This window comes from Bufo bufo, chromosome 11, assembly GCF_905171765.1.
Source record: "Bufo bufo chromosome 11, aBufBuf1.1, whole genome shotgun sequence".
NCBI lineage: Eukaryota > Metazoa > Chordata > Amphibia > Anura > Bufonidae > Bufo > Bufo bufo.
In genome coordinates this window covers 93,798,696-93,820,288 of record NC_053399.1, presented here as the reverse complement: position 1 = coordinate 93,820,288, position 21,593 = coordinate 93,798,696, and the positions used below count along the sequence as shown (strand labels likewise).

Genomic DNA, 21,593 nt, shown 5'->3' with positions numbered 1-21,593 from the left:
ATCGGGGACCTGGTAAGTATGTTCTGTATGAGGGCCCCGGTCTATTCAGGGGGAGTTTACAGGATCGGATAACCCCTTTAAACTCCCCTTGGCCACATTATACATTGCTCATATCCAGGGGTTATGACCACCGTTGCTGCGCATGCGTCTCTGTTCTATAGTGTACAAGCACGACCACCACTGATGGTCCAAGACCATCATGGAGTTCAGAACATCTCAATGATGTTCAGAACCGTTCTGATGCTCCCATTGCACTCCACGTAGTAGATAGTCATCATGGTGGCACTGGTTGAATTTGCTATCAAGGTCTCAAAGTTGTTAGATGACTCACACGCAGGGGTGATTTTGACAAAAAGCTTATGCAGAAAGAGGCCCAATGGACTTTCCGGCTTCAGACTGTCCTTTCTGGGGTAAAATGAGCATTTCTTTTTCATGTTTTATTGGTTGTACCCGGTAAACCATAACATGGGGGACAGGAGGACCAAGAGTGGAGGAATAACACATGTAGGAAGGTGCTTTTATGTTGTACATCTGAAGATGGTGCTCCTAATCAGGGTCCTTTCATGGCACCACCATATATTAGATGCCATATATTTCCCCCTAGACCATCATTGGGGGACATAGGTGGCTAGATGGTTATTGCATATAGTATGTTCTATCATCCCTTCCTCTGGAGGGGCACTAAGTGAATGGGGGGGGGGGGGGGGTGACTTCCTCTCATGTGCACCCCAGGTGACATGCCTGGTAACTGCTGACCCCCTCCCCCGGGTGTGATACATTGAATACAGAGGAGCACCTCTATGTTACATCTCCTATACTTCTCTCCTACTTTGAACTCGTTGCAATAGAAAAATGAAAGGAGCGGCAGACTGCTGGGACCCCCACCAATCCCACAGAGACCCTGAAATGAAAGGAGCAGCAGGGTGCTGGGACCCCCACCAATCCCACAGAGACCCTGAAATGAAAGGAGCGGCAGACTGCTGGGACCCCCACCAATCCCACAGAGACCCTGAAATGAAAGGAGCAGCAGGGTGCTGGGACCCCCACCAATCCCACAGAGACCCTGAAATGAAAGGAGCAGCAGACTGCTGGGACCCCCACCAATCCCACAGAGACCCAGAAATGAAAGGAGCGGCAGGCTGCTGGGACCCCCACGAATCCGACTGCAGCTGAAACTATACAGTGTATGGGTGGCTCCATTAACTCTTTAGTTTCTGGTGTCACCATATTGAGGCAGGGCTCCTATTCTATGAGCTGAGCTGCAGTACCCGGCACGGCCACTGCATTGTATCTGGGGGCTGTCCAAAGCAGCTGATCCGTGCTGTTAACGGACCCCCCCTGATCTGATATTAATGACCGGTTCCGAGGTCCACCGCTTACCGTCTCCTCTAGACTGAAAGTGTCACGTGGCGCACACATCACCACGACTCACCAATCAATGGCCAAATACATTCCTTCCCAATAATTATCTCATCACCTGACAAAACCAGCAAACGGCTTCTCGATCAGGTGATTGCACCGTACATGAGGCATGTTGAATAATAATGGAGACAACACAAAGTTCTAATGATAACGGCTCATTTATTTCTACCAATTATTCCTATCATTATTATCTTAATATAATTACCCAATATATTAGTATTATTACTATATTACTACACCTGGGGGACAGCAGTCCAATAGCACCTCTGCTGCCAGGCTAATCCCTTTTGGCTCAGCCCTCCCCCCCACAGATAAAGCACCGCACCATTAGTCAACAGATCACCTAAATCCCCTGGAACGCACATCCACATGTAATACCGTAATACCATCATCTACTGCTGCTATAACCATGGGCAGGAGGTTCTTAGTTTACACTTTTAACAAAATGTATAAGCCCACTTGCCACGTCAAGGCGACCTCCTTCAAGTGGGTTCCTACACTAACACTAATGACTATCCTATTATTATTAATTATATACTACAAGAATTATTACTATAATTCCCCCTATTATACTAATGCTATCCCTGCTATATTATCCCGACTATATTATTATTATTAATATTTGTAATGTTATTTAACTAGATCCCTATCCCTAAAGGTCTTGATCCAGAAGAAGGCGAAAACCCCTGGACACATTCAGCCAATTCGTGTCACAGGGGAAAAATTCCTTCTCGACCCCGGGAAAAGGCGATCAGTCCTAGAACCCTGGATCAAGCCCCCTGATCCCTGTCCCTATCCCTAAAACTGTTAATCCAGAAGAAGGCGAAAACCCCTGGACACATTCAGCCAATTCGTGTCGCAGGGGGAAAATTCCTTCTCGACCCCGGGAAAAGGCGATCAGTCCTAGGACCCTGGATTAAGCCCCCTAATAACTATCCCTATATTAGGTCCCTATCTCTAAAACTGTTGATCCAGAAGAAGGCGAAAACCCCTGGACACATTCAGCCAATTCGTGCCACAGGGGAAAAATTCCTTCTCGACCCCAGGAAAAGGCGATCAGTCCTAGACCCTGGATCAAGCCCCCTGATAACTATCCCTAAATTAGGTCCCCATCACTAAAATTGTTGATCCAGAAGAAGGCAAAAACCCCTGGACACATTTAGCCAATTCGTGTCACAGGGGAAAAATTCCTTCTCGACCCCGGGAAAAGGCGATCAGTCCTAGACCCTGGATCAAACTTCTGATATCTATTATAATATATTATTTTAGTTAATTAGCCTAAATATTGCAATTATAATTCCTAATATTTCTCTCAATAATTTACTATTACTATCATCTAGATCCCTATCCCTAAAGTATTTGATCCAGAAGAAGGCGAAAACCCCAGGACACATTCAGCCAATTCGTGTCACAGGGGGAAAATTCCTTCTCGACCCCAGGAAAAGGCGATCAGTCCTAGACCCTGGATCAAACCCCCTGATCCCTATCCCTAAATGAGGTCCCTATCCCTAAAAGAGGTCCCTGTCCCTAAAACTGTTGATCCAGAAGAAGGCAAAAAACCCTGGACACATTCAGCCAATTCGTGTCACAGGGGAAAAATTCCTTCTCGACCCCAGGAAAAGGCGATCAGTCCTAGAACCCTGGATCAAGCCCCCTGATAACTATCCCTAAATTAGGTCCCTATCTCTAAAACTGTTGATCCAGAAGAAGGCGAAAACCCCTGGACACATTCAGCCAATTCGTGCCACAGGGGAAAAATTCCTTCTCGACCCCAGGAAAAGGCGATCAGTCCTAGACCCTGGATCAAACCCTTTCTATGTTTTCTAATAATCATATTGTTATTTTTTTATTTTCACTATTGTTATACATTTATTACTATATTACTACTCTTAAGCTTTTTACAATATTCTAAATATTAATATTAAATAACTATGATTTTTTTTTTTTTGATTTGGTTGCTGTTGGTGGTCTTACAGCTCCTTACCATCCTTCACCGGCAGAATGGTTTGAAGAGGATGGTCGAGAGGATGTTCTTCTTTTCTCTCAGGTTGGTGTTCACATACTGGAAGGTGGTTGGCTGGCGGAGCTTCTGTCTTCTTCCGGCCTGATGCTGAACTCTTCCTAGGTTCTTGCTCTTCACATCCACCTTCTGTTTGACCATCCTCTCTTCTTTTTCCTCCTTCTCAATCTCATCCTGCTGCTTCACCTTCGGTTCTTCACTCAGGTGGCTTGCCATCATCACTGCCGGCTCCTGATCTTCTTCCTCCAGAGGAAAAGGCAGGTATTTCCTCTGGGCTTCTCTGCTGGTCGGCATGAGGCGCTAAGAACAGATTCAGACACTTGTCTATGAGATGTTCCTCTAAAACCTTCACATCTATAGACAGAACATGGAGGAATCTGTTATAAGGACAATATGACAGGTAGTAGGATCACTCACCTCCATCTTGAAGATTGGAGACGGGAGGAATCTGATGCAGTAGATGAGGTTTTGTAGGTTCTTCTCCTCCACGGTGCGGGGATAAGCTGCAGAGAGAACATAACCAGATCATGAGTTTACTTCAGATCAGTCTAAACCTAGAGCTCAGATCAAGTTTTCATAGACTATTCCTATGACCAAAAATACTCACTTGAGAAGACTCCAAGTTCATACATGCTGGCTTGGTGGCAGTAAATGTTCTAAAGAGAAGAGAATACAGTAAATGACCACTTACCACTCCTCATGGGTGATAGGACAAGGGGTCAGTTTACAATGAAGCCACTTACCTCCATAGAAGTCCTGCCCGCAGCCATCCTGTACTTGTCCAGAATTGTAGAAGTCATAGCGCGATCTGTAAACCCATTAAAGAAACTGTAGTCACTGATCTGTTAACGACAGTGAACCCCTGTGATCACACCCTGATGACCTGTCCTAGGGGTGATAATATGAAAGTCCTGGAGAACCCCTTTCATTTCCTCATATATCTTTATAGCAGTCAGGGATCAGCTTTTCTCATACAGAAAATCTGAATAATAAATCCTACCTGCCTGCAGCCACCACTAGGGGGAGCTGAGGAGCCTACTGCAGACTACATTATTAGTTCTATGTATACACAGTGATCAGTAAGCTCCTGAGCTCCCTCTAGAGGTGGCCGCAGGCAGCTGAGATTTTATTATTCAACTATAAATCAGTGCAGAGGTTCTGGAGCTTTGTATCAGTTAAACTGAGCTCTGATCGCTATAAAAATGTATGAAGCAATGAATCAGTATCTAAAAATGACCTGATGATAAAAGGCGGACATTCACTTTACATGGAGGTGGATGATAATCACATATGAGCATGGAGTATATATATATACAGATATAAGATGATGTTTGGACTGTATTTTGGGCTTTGTACATGTGATCATACATTGGGGCGTGGCCTTTACTGGGTATTTGTAGTGGCCCTTATAGTTGAAGGGCCCATATACGTAATACTGCACATAGACACAGAGGGGAGATTCATGGTGTAAAGAAAAACTGGCTCAGTTGCCCATAGCAACCAATCAGATCGTTCCTTTCATTTTCCAAAGCAGCTCTGAAAAATGAAAGGTGGAATCTGATTGGTTCCTACGGGCAACTGAGCCAGTTTTCCGTTGCACCAGTTCTGATAAATCTCCCCCATAATGCAGACTGGGTTATACTGGTGCCCTATACAGATATATGACAGGAATAGTGTCATCTCTGTTGTCTCTGTCCATAATTACAGTCAGCACCCCCAAAATGGCCGCTAAATAATATACCCCCATTAACATCAGAGTGCCCCCACACAGTATATAATGCCAGCACAGTGCCCTGAGTAAAGTACATTGGCAGCAGAGCGCCCCCATAGACAGATCCAACAGAGCGCTCCCCTCACACAGCGGTCACTAGGGGGAGCTCACTACACCCACATGTATAACCCCATATACAGCTAGCTCCCCCTAGTGGTGGCTGGGACAAGTAGGAGAAAGTATAAAGCCCTTAGCAGATCCCTAATCCTGTGAGAGAAGCGTCACTCATGAGATCTCACCGGCGTCCATCTTCACCTCTCGTCGTCCTGTAACGGTCTGAGGACCACTGACCGTTGGGTTCCGTTCAAGTTCAAATCCAGCGATCCAATTGGCTGCTGAGCGGCGACATCTGGAAGAGGAAATTTAAAGGGACAGTACGCTGATATCTCACCGGAGTGCATGTCCTGTATGTGAGATATCATGAAGCTGTGGAGATAATCTGCGGGGACCGGCTGCTAGCCCTAAATGATGTGTGTGTAAAAAGCTGGTCACTCAGGGTCTCTGGAGACGGGACATGGACCCCCACAGATACTGATGACCTATTTACAGGGATCTGGGAAACCCCTTTGATGATACAATGGTAAGAGAGGCCGAGTGGAAATGTCCATGAGGAAACGGCTTCCTGGACAGAAGGGACAGATACCAGACCTGTCCACTAGAGGTCAGTGTGGGGCGCTCCTATGTAGATGGGGCTTATAGAAGTACCGGGCGATATCCCTGGAGTTTAAATATAGTAAAAAATATAAAATATAATAAGAACTTTTTTCTCTTGTTATAGGAGATCTTTTGTGGCAGAAGGACAGTAAAGGGAGGGAAGGTAAGTGGTGACATTGTATGTGTAATAGATAATGATTTTCAGGTTTCTCAATGGGAGGGAAATCTTAAAATGAGGGGGGCGCTCAGTAGGTGTTGATGGACATATCGCCATCTTTACCCAGGCAGCCCCCTGATATGAGCATCGGGGCATTTTATTTATCTTGCCCTGCACTGAATCACGCAGGACAAGGGCTTTATTGTTTACAATGGCACACTGCTAGGGGTAGGCTTCCACCTAGCAGTGTTTCCGGTGACGTCACCAGCTCTGATGGGCGGGCTTTAGAGCTGCCCTAGCCGTTTTACAGGCTAATGCAGCTCTGAAGCCCACCCATTAGTGCCGGTGACATCAAAGGGAACACTGCTGGGTGGAAGCCTCCGCCTTGCAGTCCCTATGGAGAGCCGGTACTTCACCGGATCTACTAAAAATGCCTTTGCCCTGCGCGATTCAGCGCAAATGAAAGCATGGGAGGATATGCTCCGATGCTCATATCAGGGAGGTGGAGAGGTGAAAATGGGGAATTGTTCGGGTTCAGCTCTGAATCCGGACAACCCCTTTAACTTCAGAGATCCTGTACCGTTTTTCCCCATGTACCTGGGGCCTTATAGCAGGTATAATGGTAACATAATGGTTCCCTGGTAACATCAAGGAAGACTGGATAATTCTTCTAGAAGACCTGGAGGCCAGTGATGCAAAGAACATCTCAAGAACATCTGAGCCAGATCTGGAAAAGGGACCTTAATTCAATCTCTTCCCCATGGTTCCCCTATGGGGCTGCCCTTATGATGCCACCAACCTCGGCTTCAATCAAAAAACATGAAGATGTTCTAAGGAAATAAAATAAAAAAATAAAAATTAATATTTAAAATATATATCCCTAACTTTAAATAAAAATAAAATAAATAATTGTCTTTGATGAATTGATTTGCAGTCAGTCAAATGCAAAACATATTCAAATGAGTCAAATGATGGTAGATCAATGATCAATCAGCGGGGGCTGGGGAGGATCCAGTACAGGGCTCGTCTCACAGATTTGACAGGGAAAGACAGACAGCAGCTTCCAATGTAATGGAATAAATGCAAGCTGCAGGAGACAAATAGATGAGAATTATTAATTAAAGGGCATCTGTCAGCAGTTTTGTACCTATGACACTGGCTGAGCTGTTACATGTGCACTTGGCAGCTGAAGGCATCTGGAGAAATGGAGCATTAGGTGGGCAGCCTGAGGAGGGCAATAAAAAGCGCCCTCACCCAGGGGTGTCATCAGAGGGAACACCTCACAACTAGGACTGCAGACCTAATACTTCTGTCACACAACAGTCACCTCTTCACAGGGGGGCAGTATACTATGGGGGCAACAGGGAGGCGTTTTTCCACAGGGTGACTCCAGGGGTGCATTATTCTCTGGGGTGGGGGCTGCAGAGGGGCACGTTATGCTCTGGGGGGGCTGCAGGGAGGCTATGTGAAAGTCCAGTGTGTGTACCGGTGCCTGCTCCTGGAGTCCGGTGTGTGTGTGCCGGTGCCTGCTCCTGGAGTCCGGTGTGTGTGTGCCGGTGCCTGCTCCTGGAGTCCGGTGTGTGTGCCGGTGCCTGCTCCTGGAGTCCAGTGTGTGTACCGGAGCCTGCTCCTGGAGTCCAGTGTGTGTACTGGTGCCTGCTCCTGGAGTCCAGTGTGTGTACCGGTGCCTGCTCCTGGAGTCCGGTGTGTGTACTGGTGCCTGCTCCTGGAGTCCAGTGTGTGTACCGGTGCCTGCTCCTGGAGTCCAGTGTGTGTACCGGAGCCTGCTCCTGGAGTCCAGTGTGTGTACCGGAGCCTGCTCCTGGAGTCCAGTGTGTGTACTGGTGCCTGCTCCTGGAGTCCGGTGTGTGTGCACGCCGGTGCCTGCTCCTGGAGTCCGGTGTGTGTGTACTGATGCCTGCTCCTGGAGTCCGGTGTGTGTGTACCGCTGCCTGCTCCTGGAGTCCGGTGTGTTTGAAGCCGGGGCTATGACACACATTGTGCAGCTAAACACTGCAGCAATCCTGCATTACATGGTGACTAGTGACGGTAAATGGGGTCGTGACCTGACGGTCTCAAAAATCCAACCGGCAGAATCTTTAGACTTTGTGGTTATAAGAAACTTCCAGGTCGCAGTGTGACCCCATTCATTGGTCGCAGTGTGATCCTTGGTTGCAGGACACATCGTGGGCGAATCACTGTGTATCCTCAAAGGGGTTATCCGATTTACCATGTTCCCCTCCTGATTACAGTAATCTTTCCATTGGCATTTATTAGATGTTGCTTACTGGGCCGGCGCTGCGCTCCCGGTCAAATTTGCTGCACCCCCATTGCCAGATGTTGTGATCTACACAATGGGGAGATGCAGCGACGGCCATGCAGGGGTCCGGAGGGACGCAGGCATCAGGGACCTGGTAAGTATGTTCTGTATGAGGGCCCCGGTCAATTCAGGGGGAGTTTACATTATACATTGCTCATATCCAGGGGTTATGACCACCGTTGCTGCGCATGCGTCTCTGTTCTATAGTGTACAAGCACGACCACCACTGATGGTCCAAGACCATCATGGAGTTCAGAACATCTCAATGATGTTCAGAACCGTTCTGATGCTCCCATTGCACTCGACGTAGTAGATAGTCATCATGGTGGCACTGGTTGAATTTGCTATCAAGGTCTCAAAGTTGTTAGATGACTCACACGCAGGGGTGATTTTGACAAAAAGCTTATGCAGAAAGAGGCCCAATGGACTTTCCGGCTTCAGACTGTCCTTCCTGGGGTAAAATGAGTATTTCTTTTTCATGTTTTATTGGTTGTACCCGGTAAACCATAACATGGGGGACAGGAGGACCAAGAGTGGAGGAATAACACATGTAGGAAGGTGCTTTTATGTTGTACATCTGAAGATGGTGCTCCTAATCAGGGTCCTTTCATGGCACCACCATATATTAGATGCCATATATTTCCCCCTAGACCATCATTGGGGGACATAGGTGGCTAGATGGTTATTGCATATAGTATGTTCTATCATCCCTTCCTCTGGAGGGGCACTAAGTGAATGGGGGGGGGGGGGGGTGACTTCCTCTCATGTGCACCCCAGGTGACATGCCTGGTAACTGTTGACCCCCTCCCCCTGGTGTGATACATTGAATACAGAGGAGCACCTCTATGTTACATCTCCTATACTTCTCTCCTACTATTAACTCGTTGCAATAGGAAAATGAAAAGGAGCAGCAGACTGCTGGGACCCCCACCAATCCCACAGAGACCCTGAAATAAACGGAGCGGCAGGCTGCTGGGACCCCCACCAATCCCACAGAGACCCTGAAATAAACGGAGCGGCAGGCTGCTGGGACCCCCACCAATCCCACAGAGACCCTGAAATGAAAGGAGCAGCAGGCTGCTGGGACCCCCACCAATCCCACAGAGACCCTGAAATGAAAGGAGCAGCAGACTGCTGGGACCCCCACCAATCCCACAGAGACCCTGAAATGAAAGGAGCGGCAGGCTGCTGGGACCCCCACCAATCCCACAGAGACCCTCAAATGAAAGGAGCGGCAGACTGCTGGGACCCCCACCAATCCCACAGAGACCCTGAAATGAAAGGAGCGGCAGACTGCTGGGACCCCCACCAATCCCACAGAGACCCTGAAATGAAAGGAGCGGCAGACTGCTGGGACCCCCACCAATCCCACAGAGACCCTGAAATTAAAGGAGCGGCAGACTGCTGGGACTCCCCCCAATCCCACAGAGACCCTGAAATGAAAGGAGCGTCAGACTGCTGGGACCCCCACCAATCCCACAGAGACCCTAAAATGAAAGGAGAAGCCGGTTGCTGGGACCCCCACCAATCCCACAGAGACCCTGAAATGAAAGGAGCAGCAGACTGCTGGGACCCCCCCCAATCCCACAGAGACCCTAAAATGAAAGGAGAAGCCGGTTGCTGGGACCCCCACCAATCCCACAGAGACCCTCAAATGAAAGGAGCAGCAGACTGTTGGGACCCCCACCAATTCCACAGGGACCCTGAAATGAAAGGAGCAGCAGGCTGCTGGGACCCCCACCAATCCCACAGAGACCCTGAAATGAAAGGAGCAGCAGACTGCTGGGGCCCCCACCAATCCCACAGAGACCCTAAAATAAAAGGAGAAGCCGGTTGCTGGGACCCCCACCAATCCCACAGAGACCCTGAAATGAAAGGAGCGGCAGGCTGCTGGGACCCCCACCAATCCCACAGAGACCCTAAAATGAAAGGAGAAGCCGGTTGCTGGGACCCCCACCAATCCCACAGAGACCCTGAAATAAAAGGAGCGGCAGGCTGCTGGGACCCCCACCAATCCCACAGAGACCCTGAAATGAAAGGAGCGGCAGACTGCTGGGACCCCCACCAATCCCACAGAGACCCTGAAATGAAAGGAGCGGCAGACTGCTGGGACCCCCACCAATCCCACAGAGACCCTGAAATGAAAGGAGCGGCAGACTGCTGGGACCCCCACCAATCCCACAGAGACCCTGAAATGAAAGGAGCGGCAGACTGCTGGGACCCCCACCAATCCGACTGCAGCTGAAACTATACAGTGTATGGGTGGCTCCATTAACTCTTTAGTTTCTGGTGTCACCATATTGAGGCAGGGCTCCTATTCTATGAGCTGAGCTGCAGTACCCGGCACGTCCACTGCATTGTATCTGGGGGCTGTCCAAAGCAGCTGATCCGTGCTGTTAACGGACCCCCCCTGATCTGATATTAATGACCGGTTCCGAGGTCCACCGCTTACCGTCTCCTCTAGACTGAAAGTGTCACGTGGCGCACACATCACCACGACTCACCAATCAATGGCCAAATACATTCCTTCCCAATAATTATCTCATCACCTGACAAAACCAGCAAACGGCTTCTCGATCAGGTTATTGCACCGTACATGAGGCATGTTGAATAATAATGGAGACAACACAAAGTTCTAATGATAACGGCTCATTTATTTCTACCAATTATTCCTATCATTATTATCTTAATATTATTACCCAATATATTAGTATTATTACTATAATACTACACCTGGGGGACAGCAGTCCAATAGCACCTCTGCTGCCAGGCTAATCCCTTTTGGCTCAGCCCTCCCCCCCACAGATAAAGCACCGCACCATTAGTCAACAGATCACCTAAATCCCCTGGAACGCACATCCACATGTAATACCGTAATACCATCATCTACTGCTGCTATAACCATGGGCAGGAGGTTCTTAGTTTACACTTTTAACAAAATGTATAAGCCCACTTGCCACGTCAAGGCGACCTCCTTCAAGTGGGTTCCTACACTAACACTAATGACTATCCTATTATTATTTATTATATACTACAAGAATTATTATTATAATTCCCCCTATTATACTAATGCTATTCCTGCTATATTATCCCGACTATATTATTATTACTAAAATTTGTAATGTTATTTAGCTAGATCCCTATCCCTAAAGGTCTTGATCCAGAAGAAGGCAAAAACCCCTAGACACATTCGGCCAATTCGTGTCACAGGGGGAAAATTCCTTCTCGACCCCGGGAAAAGGCGATCAGTCCTAGAACCCTGGATCAAGCCCCCTGATAACTATCCCTAAATTAGGTCCCTATCCCTAAAACTGTTGATCCAGAAGAAGGCAAAAAACCCTGGACACATTCAGCCAATTCGTGTCACAGGGGAAAAATTCCTTCTCGACCCCAGGAAAAGGCGATCGGTCCTAGGACCCTGGATCAAACTCCTGATAACTATCCCTAAATTAGGTCCCTATCCCTAAAACTGTTGATCCAGAAGAAGGCAAAAAACCCTGGACACATTCAGCCAATTCGTGTCACAGGGGAAAAATTCCTTCTCGACCCCGGGAAAAGGCGATCAGTCCTAGAACCCTGGATCAAGCCCCCTGATAACTATCCCTAAATTAGGTCCCTATCCCTAAAACTGTTGATCCAGAAGAAGGCAAAAAACCCTGGACACATTCAGCCAATTCGTGTCACAGGGGAAAAATTCCTTCTCGACCCCGGGAAAAGGCGATCAGTCCTAGGACCCTGGATCAAACTCCTGATACCTATTATTATTATATATTATTTTAGTTAATTAGCCTAAATATTGCAATTATAATTCTTAATATTTCTCTCAATAATTTACTATTACTATCATCTAGATCCCTATCCCTAAAGTAGTTGATCCAGAAGAAGGCAAAAACCCCAGGACACATTCAGCCAATTCGTGTCACAGGGGGAAAATTCCTTCTCGACCCCAGGAAAAGGCGATCAGTCCTAGACCCTGGATCAAGCCCCCTGATAACTATCCCTAAATTAGGTCCCTATCTCTAAAACTGTTGATCCAGAAGAAGGCAAAAAACCCTGGACACATTCAGCCAAATCGTGTCACAGGGGAAAAATTCCTTCTCGACCCCGGGAAAAGGCGATCAGTCCTAGAACCCTGGATCAAGCCCCCTGATAACTATCCCTAAATTAGGTCCATACCTCTAAAACTGTTGATCCAGAAGAAGGCGAAAACCCTAGGACACATTCAGCCAATTCGTGTCACAGGGGAAAGATTCCTTCTCGACCCCAGGAAAAGGCGATCAGTCCTAGAACCCTGGATCAAGCCCCCTGATCCCTATCCCTAAATTAGGTCCATACCTCTAAAACTGTTGATCCAGAAGAAGGCGAAAACCCTAGGACACATTCAGCCAATTCGTGTCACAGGGGAAAAATTCCTTCTCGACCCCGGGAAAAGGCGATCAGTCCTAGAACCCTGGATCAAGCCCCCTGATAACTATCCCTAAATTAGGTCCCTATCCCTAAAACTGTTGATCCAGAAGAAGGCAAAAAACCCTGGACACATTCAGCCAATTCGTGTCACAGGGGAAAAATTCCTTCTCGACCCCGGGAAAAGGCGATCAGTCCTAGGACCCTGGATCAAACTCCTGATACCTATTATTATTATATATTATTTTAGTTAATTAGCCTAAATATTGCAATTATAATTCTTAATATTTCTCTCAATAATTTACTATTACTATCATCTAGATCCCTATCCCTAAAGTAGTTGATCCAGAAGAAGGCAAAAACCCCAGGACACATTCAGCCAATTCGTGTCACAGGGGGAAAATTCCTTCTCGACCCCAGGAAAAGGCGATCAGTCCTAGACCCTGGATCAAGCCCCCTGATAACTATCCCTAAATTAGGTCCCTATCTCTAAAACTGTTGATCCAGAAGAAGGCAAAAAACCCTGGACACATTCAGCCAAATCGTGTCACAGGGGAAAAATTCCTTCTCGACCCCGGGAAAAGGCGATCAGTCCTAGAACCCTGGATCAAGCCCCCTGATAACTATCCCTAAATTAGGTCCATACCTCTAAAACTGTTGATCCAGAAGAAGGCGAAAACCCTAGGACACATTCAGCCAATTCGTGTCACAGGGGAAAGATTCCTTCTCGACCCCAGGAAAAGGCGATCAGTCCTAGAACCCTGGATCAAGCCCCCTGATCCCTATCCCTAAATTAGGTCCATATCTCTAAAACTGTTGATCCAGAAGAAGGCGAAAACCCCAGGACACATTCAGCCAATTCGTGCCACAGGGGAAAAATTCCTTCTCGAACCCCAGGAAAAGGCGATCAGTCCTAGACCCTGGATCAAACCTCTTCTATGTTTTCTAATAATCATATTGTTATTTTTTTGTTTTCACTATTGTTATACATTTATTACTATATTACTACTCTACAGCTTTTTACAATATTCTAAATATTAATATTAAATAACTATGATTTTTTTTTTTGGGATTTGGTTGCTGTTGGTGGTCTTACAGCTCCTTACCATCCTTCACCGGCAAAATGGTTTGAAGAGGATGGTCGAGAGGATGTTCTTCTTTTCTCTCAGGTTGGTGTTCACATACTGGAAGGTGGTTGGCTGGCGGAGCTTCTGTCTTCTTCCGGCCTGATGCTGAACTCTTCCTAGGTTCTTGCTCTTCACATCCACCTTCTGTTTGACCATCCTCTCTTCTTTTTCCTCCTTCTCAATCTCATCCTGCTGCTTCACCTTCGGTTCTTCACACAGGTGGCTTGCCATCATCACTGCCGGCTCCTGATCTTCTTCCTCCAGAGGAAAAGGCAGGTATTTCCTCTGGGCTTCTCTGCTGGTCGGCATGAGGCGCTAAGAACAGATTCAGACACTTGTCTATGAGATGTTCCTCTAAAACTTTCACATCTATAGACAGAACATGGAGGAATCTGTTATAAGGACAATATGACAGGTAGTAGGATCACTCACCTCCATCTTGAAGATTGGAGACGGGAGGAATCTGATGCAGTAGATGAGGTTTTGTAGGTTCTTCTCCTCCACGGTGCGGGGATAAGCTGCAGAGAGAACATAACCAGATCATGAGTTTACTTCAGATCAGTCTAAACCTAGAGCTCAGATCAAGTTTTCATAGACTATTCCTATGACCAAAAATACTCACTTGAGAAGACTCCAAGTTCATACATGCTGGCTTGGTGGCAGTAAATGTTCTAAAGAGAAGAGAATACAGTAAATGACCACTTACCACTCCTCATGGGTGATAGGACAAGGGGTCAGTTTACAATGAAGCCACTTACCTCCATAGAAGTCCTGCCCGCAGCCATCCTGTACTTGTCCAGAATTGTAGAAGTCATAGCGCGATCTGTAAACCCATTAAAGAAACTGTAGTCACTGATCTGTTAACAACAGTGAACCCCTGTGATCACACCCTGATGACCTGTCCTAGGGGTGATAATATGAAAGTCCTGGAGAACCCCTTTCATTTCCTCATATATCTTTATAGCAGTCAGGGATCAGCTTTTCTCATACAGAAAATCTGAATAATAAATCCTACCTGCCTGCAGCCACCACTAGGGGGAGCTGAGGAGCCTACTGCAGACTACATTATTAGTTCTATGTATACACAGTGATCAGTAAGCTCCTGAGCTCCCTCTAGAGGTGGCCGCAGGCAGCTGAGATTTTATTATTCAACTATAAATCAGTGCAGAGGTTCTGGAGCTTTGTATCAGTTAAACTGAGCTCTGATCGCTATAAAAATGTATGAAGCAATGAATCAGTATCTAAAAATGACCTGATGATAAAAGGCGGACATTCACTTTACATGGAGGTGGATGATAATCACATATGAGCATGGAGTATATAAATATATACAGATATAAGATGATGTTTGGACTGTATTTTGGGCTTTGTACATGTGATCATACATTGGGGCGTGGCCTTTACTGGGTATTTGTAGTGGCCCTTATAGTTGAAGGGCCCATATACGTAATACTGCACATAGACACAGAGGGGAGATTCATGGTGTAAAGAAAAACTGGCTCAGTTGCCCATAGCAACCAATCAGATCGTTCCTTTCATTTTCCAAAGCAGCTCTGAAAAATGAAAGGTGGAATCTGATTGGTTGCTACGGGCAACTGAGCCAGTTTTCCGTTTCACCAGTTCTGATAAATCTCCCCCATAATGCAGACTGGGTTATACTGGTGCCCTATACAGATATATGACAGGAATAGTGTCATCTCTGTTGTCTCTGTCCACAATTACAGTCAGCACCCCCAAAATGGCCGCTAAATAATATACCCCCATTAACAACATCAGAGTGCCCCCACACAGTATATAATGCCAACACAGTGCCCTGAGTACAGTACATTGGCAGCAGAGTGCCCCCATAGACAGATCCAGCAGAGCGCTCCCCTCACACAGCGGTCACTAGGGGGAGCTCACTACACCCACATGTATAAACCCATATACAGCTAGCTCCCCCTAGTGGTGGCTGGGACAAGTAGGAGAAAGTATAAAGCCCTCAGCAGATCCCTAATCCTGTGAGAGAAGCGTCACTCATGAGATCTCACCGGCGTCCATCTTCACCTCTCGTCGTCCTGTAACGGTCTGAGGACCACTGACCGTTGGGTTCCGTTCAAGTTCAAATCCAGCGATCCCATTGGCTGCTGAGCGGCGACATCTGGAAGAGGAAATTTAAAGGGACAGTACGCTGATATCTCACCGAAGTGCATGTCCTGTATGTGAGATAATCTGCGGGGACCGGCTGCTAGCCTCAAATGATGTGTGTGTAAAAAGCTGGTCACTCAGGGTCTCTGGAGACGGGACATGGACCCCCACAGATACTGATGACCTATTTGCAGGGATCTGGGAAACCCCTTTGATGATACAATGGTAAGAGAGGCCGAGTGGAAATGTCCATGAGGAAACGGCATCCTGGACAGAAGGGACAGATACCAGACCTGTCCACTAGAGGTCAGTGTGGGGCGCTCCTATGTAGATGGGGCTTATAGAAGTACCGGGCGATATCCCTGGAGTTTAAATATAGTAAAAAATATAAAATACAATAAGAACTTTTTTCTCTTGTTATAGGAGATCTTCTGTGGCAGAAGGACAGTAAAGGGAGGGGAAGTAAGTGGTGACATTGTATGTGTAATAGATAATGATTTTCAGGTTTCTCAATAGGAGGGAAATCTTAAAATGAGGGGGGCGCTCAGTAGGTCATGATGGACACAATTGCACCACCACCCCTGACTTCAGTGAGGCCTCTAGTGATTTGATGACCAGATTTCGAGCACATGGCTACCCTAAGAAAGTAATATCAGGGGCATTTGAAATGGCAAAGGCGGCTGACCGTTTGGAATTATTGAAACTCAAACCTCGGAGCACCCAGGTCCATCTCATCACCAACTAGAACAACCAATGGCGTGATTTATACACAATACTAAATGTACACTGGCATCTCCTATTGGCGGATCCCAAGCTGAGCGGACATGTCAATCCAAGTCCGAAGATTATCGCACGTAGAGCTCCAAATTTATGGGACAACGTGCAATCCCAGTTCATTGTACCCGCTATTTACGAAGAACTGTGCTTTGTAATTTGTTACAAAGCAAATTTTTTTGTAAAATTCAGCGAAGTAGCCGAATCGAATTTTTGAGAACTTTGCTTATCTCTAGCTGTCGCAGTAGCTAATTAGGCACAATGTAAATCTGGTTTGTCTTAGTCCACAAGCAAAGAGAGACGTTTTGATGAATTTGCCTCAAGCACTGCTAACTTAAAGGCAAACTTCATATTGTCCTTAGATGATAAATCAGGGCCTTGGTTTACAAAAAGTGCCTGAAGAAGAAGGCTTTCGGCCCTCGAAACGTGCTGCCAAATAAAAAATACCTTATGTTTTATACTTACCTGTCCACAAAGCCTTCTCTAGAGAGTGTGCCGTGGAACTAGTCCTGTTTCTTCTGTTCATTCATTGCGTGTACATCGCAGAGTCCGCAGGGGGGATGAAAATACAGCTGGTCCCACACAACACTTCAAGGTAAGTGCATCACCTATCTAAATTTGTCCAGTATACCGAACGATCCTGCACATGAGGCGCTGCCTCTGTTTTTTTTAAAATATTTCTATTACATACAAAAATAGAAGGAATTATATAATTGTGTAGATTTCACGGAATTTGATAGCTTTGAAGGAGTGAGGGGCTGGTCGCACAGTGCTTGCTGCTTGCAGCTTAGCAGTTCTATAGTAAGAAACCAACTTCCAAAAACAATAAATTAGAATTTTTTGCATACAGACATATACAGAGAGAAAGCTTTTTTTTTCCAAAACCTCAAGTTTCTACAATTCATTATTGCCAGCACAGCATCTCAATAGCATTCTGCTGCAAACACTTTTTTCAGTACATTATATCCTTCTATGTTATTAAATGCCTTGCAATAGCATAATTTTTATACCAGTGCTATTAAAAAAAGAGATCAGAGTTTAACTATCAGAACTGGATTGTTATATTGGTGTTAGTGGAGTCATTTGCATTGCATCATATGTTTCATAGTACAACATTTTAACAATTGCAGTGATATCAAATCCATATATAGTTCAAAGATATTTCACTGCAAATACTGCATTATTCCCAAATTAAATTGTCAATACCAGTGTGCAGTGTGCTTGTAGAAGGAGAGAGACATTTAATTGCCCCTCCATCTTTAAATGACAGAAAACGCACTTGTAATTTTGGTAGTACCATTCAATAATCTGTGTGTACCAGACCTGGGACTTTTCATTAAACCTATGACTTTATAGGAAACCCTTGCCTTTTCATTTATAGGACTGGCATATAAAACATCTGGAGAGCAGAAGAATGAAAAGAAAGACCCAGGCCTCGTCCTCTCAGAGTTAGAATGTAGGTAGCAGCAGTAGCAGCAACAGACATCTAGCCAGGAGTATTAGTAGTAGTAAACCACAGTTCTCCCTGGCTTCTGAAAGGAGGAGGTTCAAGAGGTGGTGGTGGACCCCATGCATACCTGTGTTGATGGAAGTAGTGGCACCTGTAGCCACAGAATAGGCAGTAGGGGGAAGTGGTAGTGACAGTGGCGCTCATGGCAAAAACAAAGCAGAGAATCGTGAGGGGGACCAAGGCACAATCTGAAAAAAGTGTCGGAGAGGGTGAGGACTATGATGATGATTGTGTGTTCAACAGGACCTGGGAGACAGATCAGGGTGCTGAGGAGGAGGTAACATCACAGGAGGAAGGTGATGGCAACAGCAATAAAGAACGTACAGCCAGAACCTCCCAAAAACTGCCAGGGCCAGATCTACTTCTGTTATAGTTAGTTTGGGAACCGGTGATGCCGTTGATACTGTGGGCTCAGGCTCAAAAGATGATAGGCATAAATCAAACTCTGTGCAAAAAAATCCCTTCTGGTAGCTTTTCCGTGCATTGTCGTGTACAAGATCTGCAGGATTAAAATAAGCCATGGGCTTTCAAACACAAACATAAGCACCACAGCTCTATTTTAGCAAGTATGCTCCTTTCCCTGGTCTCCTTTGCGGCAGCCAGGCTGCATCCATGTGCAGTACAGTGTCCATGTCCTCGTCATCATCACTTACTGATTCTCCCGCTCAGACTACTCCTCCTCCTACTCCGCTCAGTCATCATCCTTCAATAACAGAATTTATGGCCAGGAAGTGCAGCGAAGTCAGCGTGGGGCAGGGGTCCCTAGATGGTGTTATAAGAGTTTTATTTGTTGTGATCAAAAAGTCATACACACCCCTAAAATGGTATCAATGAGAAATACAGACCACCCTCCAAAAAATGAGTCCTCACACAGCTCTATAGACATACGTAAAGTATAAAAAGCTAAATTACTTTAGATATTTTTAAGTCAAAGATTTAAAGATCAAGCTTCAAGACTGAAGTACAATTTCTAATAGTCCAACAATGATAAATCAATCAAACATCAGATTTTTTTGGGCATCAAAGTCAGGCTTCATTGCCCATGGCTTTTCTGATGGCTTCTTTAATATCCTTGTTCCTAACACTGTAGATTATGGGATTTAACATTGGAGTCACAACTGTGTAGAGGATGGTCACCACTCTGTCCTGCTCTGCAGAAGATGCAGATCTAGGGTGGAGATGCATAAACATGATGGTACCATAGTAGAGACATACAACTAGTATGTGGGAACCACATGTCGAGAATACCTTTTTCCGATCCTTATTAGTACGGATCTTTAGGACAGTTATGGTAATGCAAAGGTAGGATGAAAGAATTAACAAAAAAGAACCAAGAACAACTATAGCAATGGAGATGTACTCTGCTAACTCATAGAGCCAAATATCTTGGCAAGAAAGTCGAAAGAGTGGAGGCATCTCACAGAAAAAGTGGTTAAGGACGTTGGACTTGCAGAAGTGGAGTTGAAAGGTTAAAAAAGTGAGAATAAATGAGTTTATAAAACTGATAATCCAACATCCAGTGACCAGACCTACGCACAGCCTCCAGGCCATGATTGCTCTGTAATGTAATGGATTACAGATAGCAGTATATCTATCATATGCCATGACGGCAAGCAGAAGACATTCACTGCCACCAAGAGCCAAATGAAAATACATCTGTGTCGCACATCCCACAAAGGAAATACTTCTGTCCTTGGATATTGTGTTTGATAACATTTTAGGGACTACTGTTGAGGAAAAGCAGATGTCAATCATCGAGAGGTTACTCAAGAAAAAGTACATAGGGGTCTGAAGTCTGCGGTTGAGAGTAACAACAATTATCAGCAGGAGGTTTCCCGATAGGGTTATCACGTACATCATCGAAAACATCAAGAAGAAAAAAATCTGAAGATAAAAAATATCTGACAGCCGCAGAAGAATAAAAGTTGTAACCGTTTGGTTTCCATTGTCCAACATTATTTTGTTTTTTGGGCTGCAAAAATGTTAATTAATTTTACTTAAATACAGTGATGACCTTCCTGATTGATGTACATATAAAAGCACAAAACACCAGGTATGCTCAGCGTCATTCTCAAGTTTGGCACAAAGATGATACTGATTGGGCCTTACTTTTGTTTGGATTGCAAAAAGAACACTTTAAGCACTCACTGTATGGCCCCTGGGTAACAAAGAGTAAAAATCAACTGGATTATACACTAGTATACAGATTTGCCTGGTCTTAGAAGATACCGTGGGTAAAGGCAAATTCCTCGCAATAGACCTCTTCACCAGTAAGTCTGATAGATATCACTGGTCAGGAGATGTCCACCATTACTGTACACATATGCCATGTCTATAAAACTGTGGATGAAACTAATTCAGATGGAGGGTTTAAATACTATTCCATAATTATTTTCTCCCAATGAGTTCAGTCCAATTAAAATTGTCCAATTTATTAAGCATAAGTGTTGGTGACTTGGGAACCCAATTAGCAATGCAATTTTGTCTTTGGAGAGAGGCCATCAAAAAAATAAATTCTTCGGGACTTTGTTGTCTTAGTAACTTTATACATGTGAAATAAAATTAACAAATATTATGGGAACAACCATAACAAAAATCTAATCTAAAGGGGTATTCGAAGAGTTTTCAGTGGGGGTCTGACTCCTGGAAGCTTACCAAGCGCAAGAGTTGTTAATTGTATAGTAGATGTGCTTCGTATTGCGCTCAGCCCCATCCACTTCAATAGGGCTGAGAGGTGCCTAGGCCATGTGACTGATGAACGTGATGTCACAGGCATGCTCAACCTGCGGCCCTCCAGCTATTGCAAAACTACTACTCCCAGCATGGCCGAACAGCTTACAGCTATCAGCCTACAATTTTACAACAGCTGGAGGGCCGCAGGTTGAGCATCCCTGGCCTAGTGAAAGCTGGAGAAGGCCGCGGCACTACTGCAAGCGCTGCTGCTTTCTGATCGGCGGAGGTGCCAGGTGTGAGCCCCACCGATCAGATAATGATGATCTATCCAGAGGATAGGTCATCAGTCTAAAACACTTGGAGAACCCCTTTAAGAAGATTCTTATTCATAAGTTTATAACATTAGGTCTCAAAGGAAATTACCGTTACCCCCTTTGTCGACACAGCAAGTGGTCATTTTTTATTTCTAAGAGGCATAACTTAATGGAAGCGCTCCTTAGTATTTACTTTTCAAGATGCACTGCCATTTTCTCTCCACTAACAATCCGACATCCACTGGCTAGCGATAGACAGAAGTTCTTATAGATGATAGTGGCGGTGTATGGGTCATAGGCCATCACAGATAACATCAAGC

General features: G+C 45.6%; 1 protein-coding gene across 1 annotated transcript; it reads right to left on the bottom strand.

Moving 5' to 3' along the window:
* Positions 1–19,312: 19,312 nt before the first annotated feature.
* LOC120981566 (olfactory receptor 1020-like) lies at positions 19,313–20,242 on the bottom strand. The gene has a single exon (XM_040411105.1). It carries the CDS (start codon positions 20,240–20,242, stop codon positions 19,313–19,315), a length of 930 nt encoding a protein of 309 aa, XP_040267039.1.
* Between the last annotated feature and the right edge of the window lie 1,351 nt (positions 20,243–21,593).

Coding starts and splice junctions, on each gene's coding strand:
- LOC120981566 (XM_040411105.1), bottom strand. CDS start 20,242: ATGTTGGACAATGGAAACCAAACGGTTACAACTTTTATTCTTCTGCGG.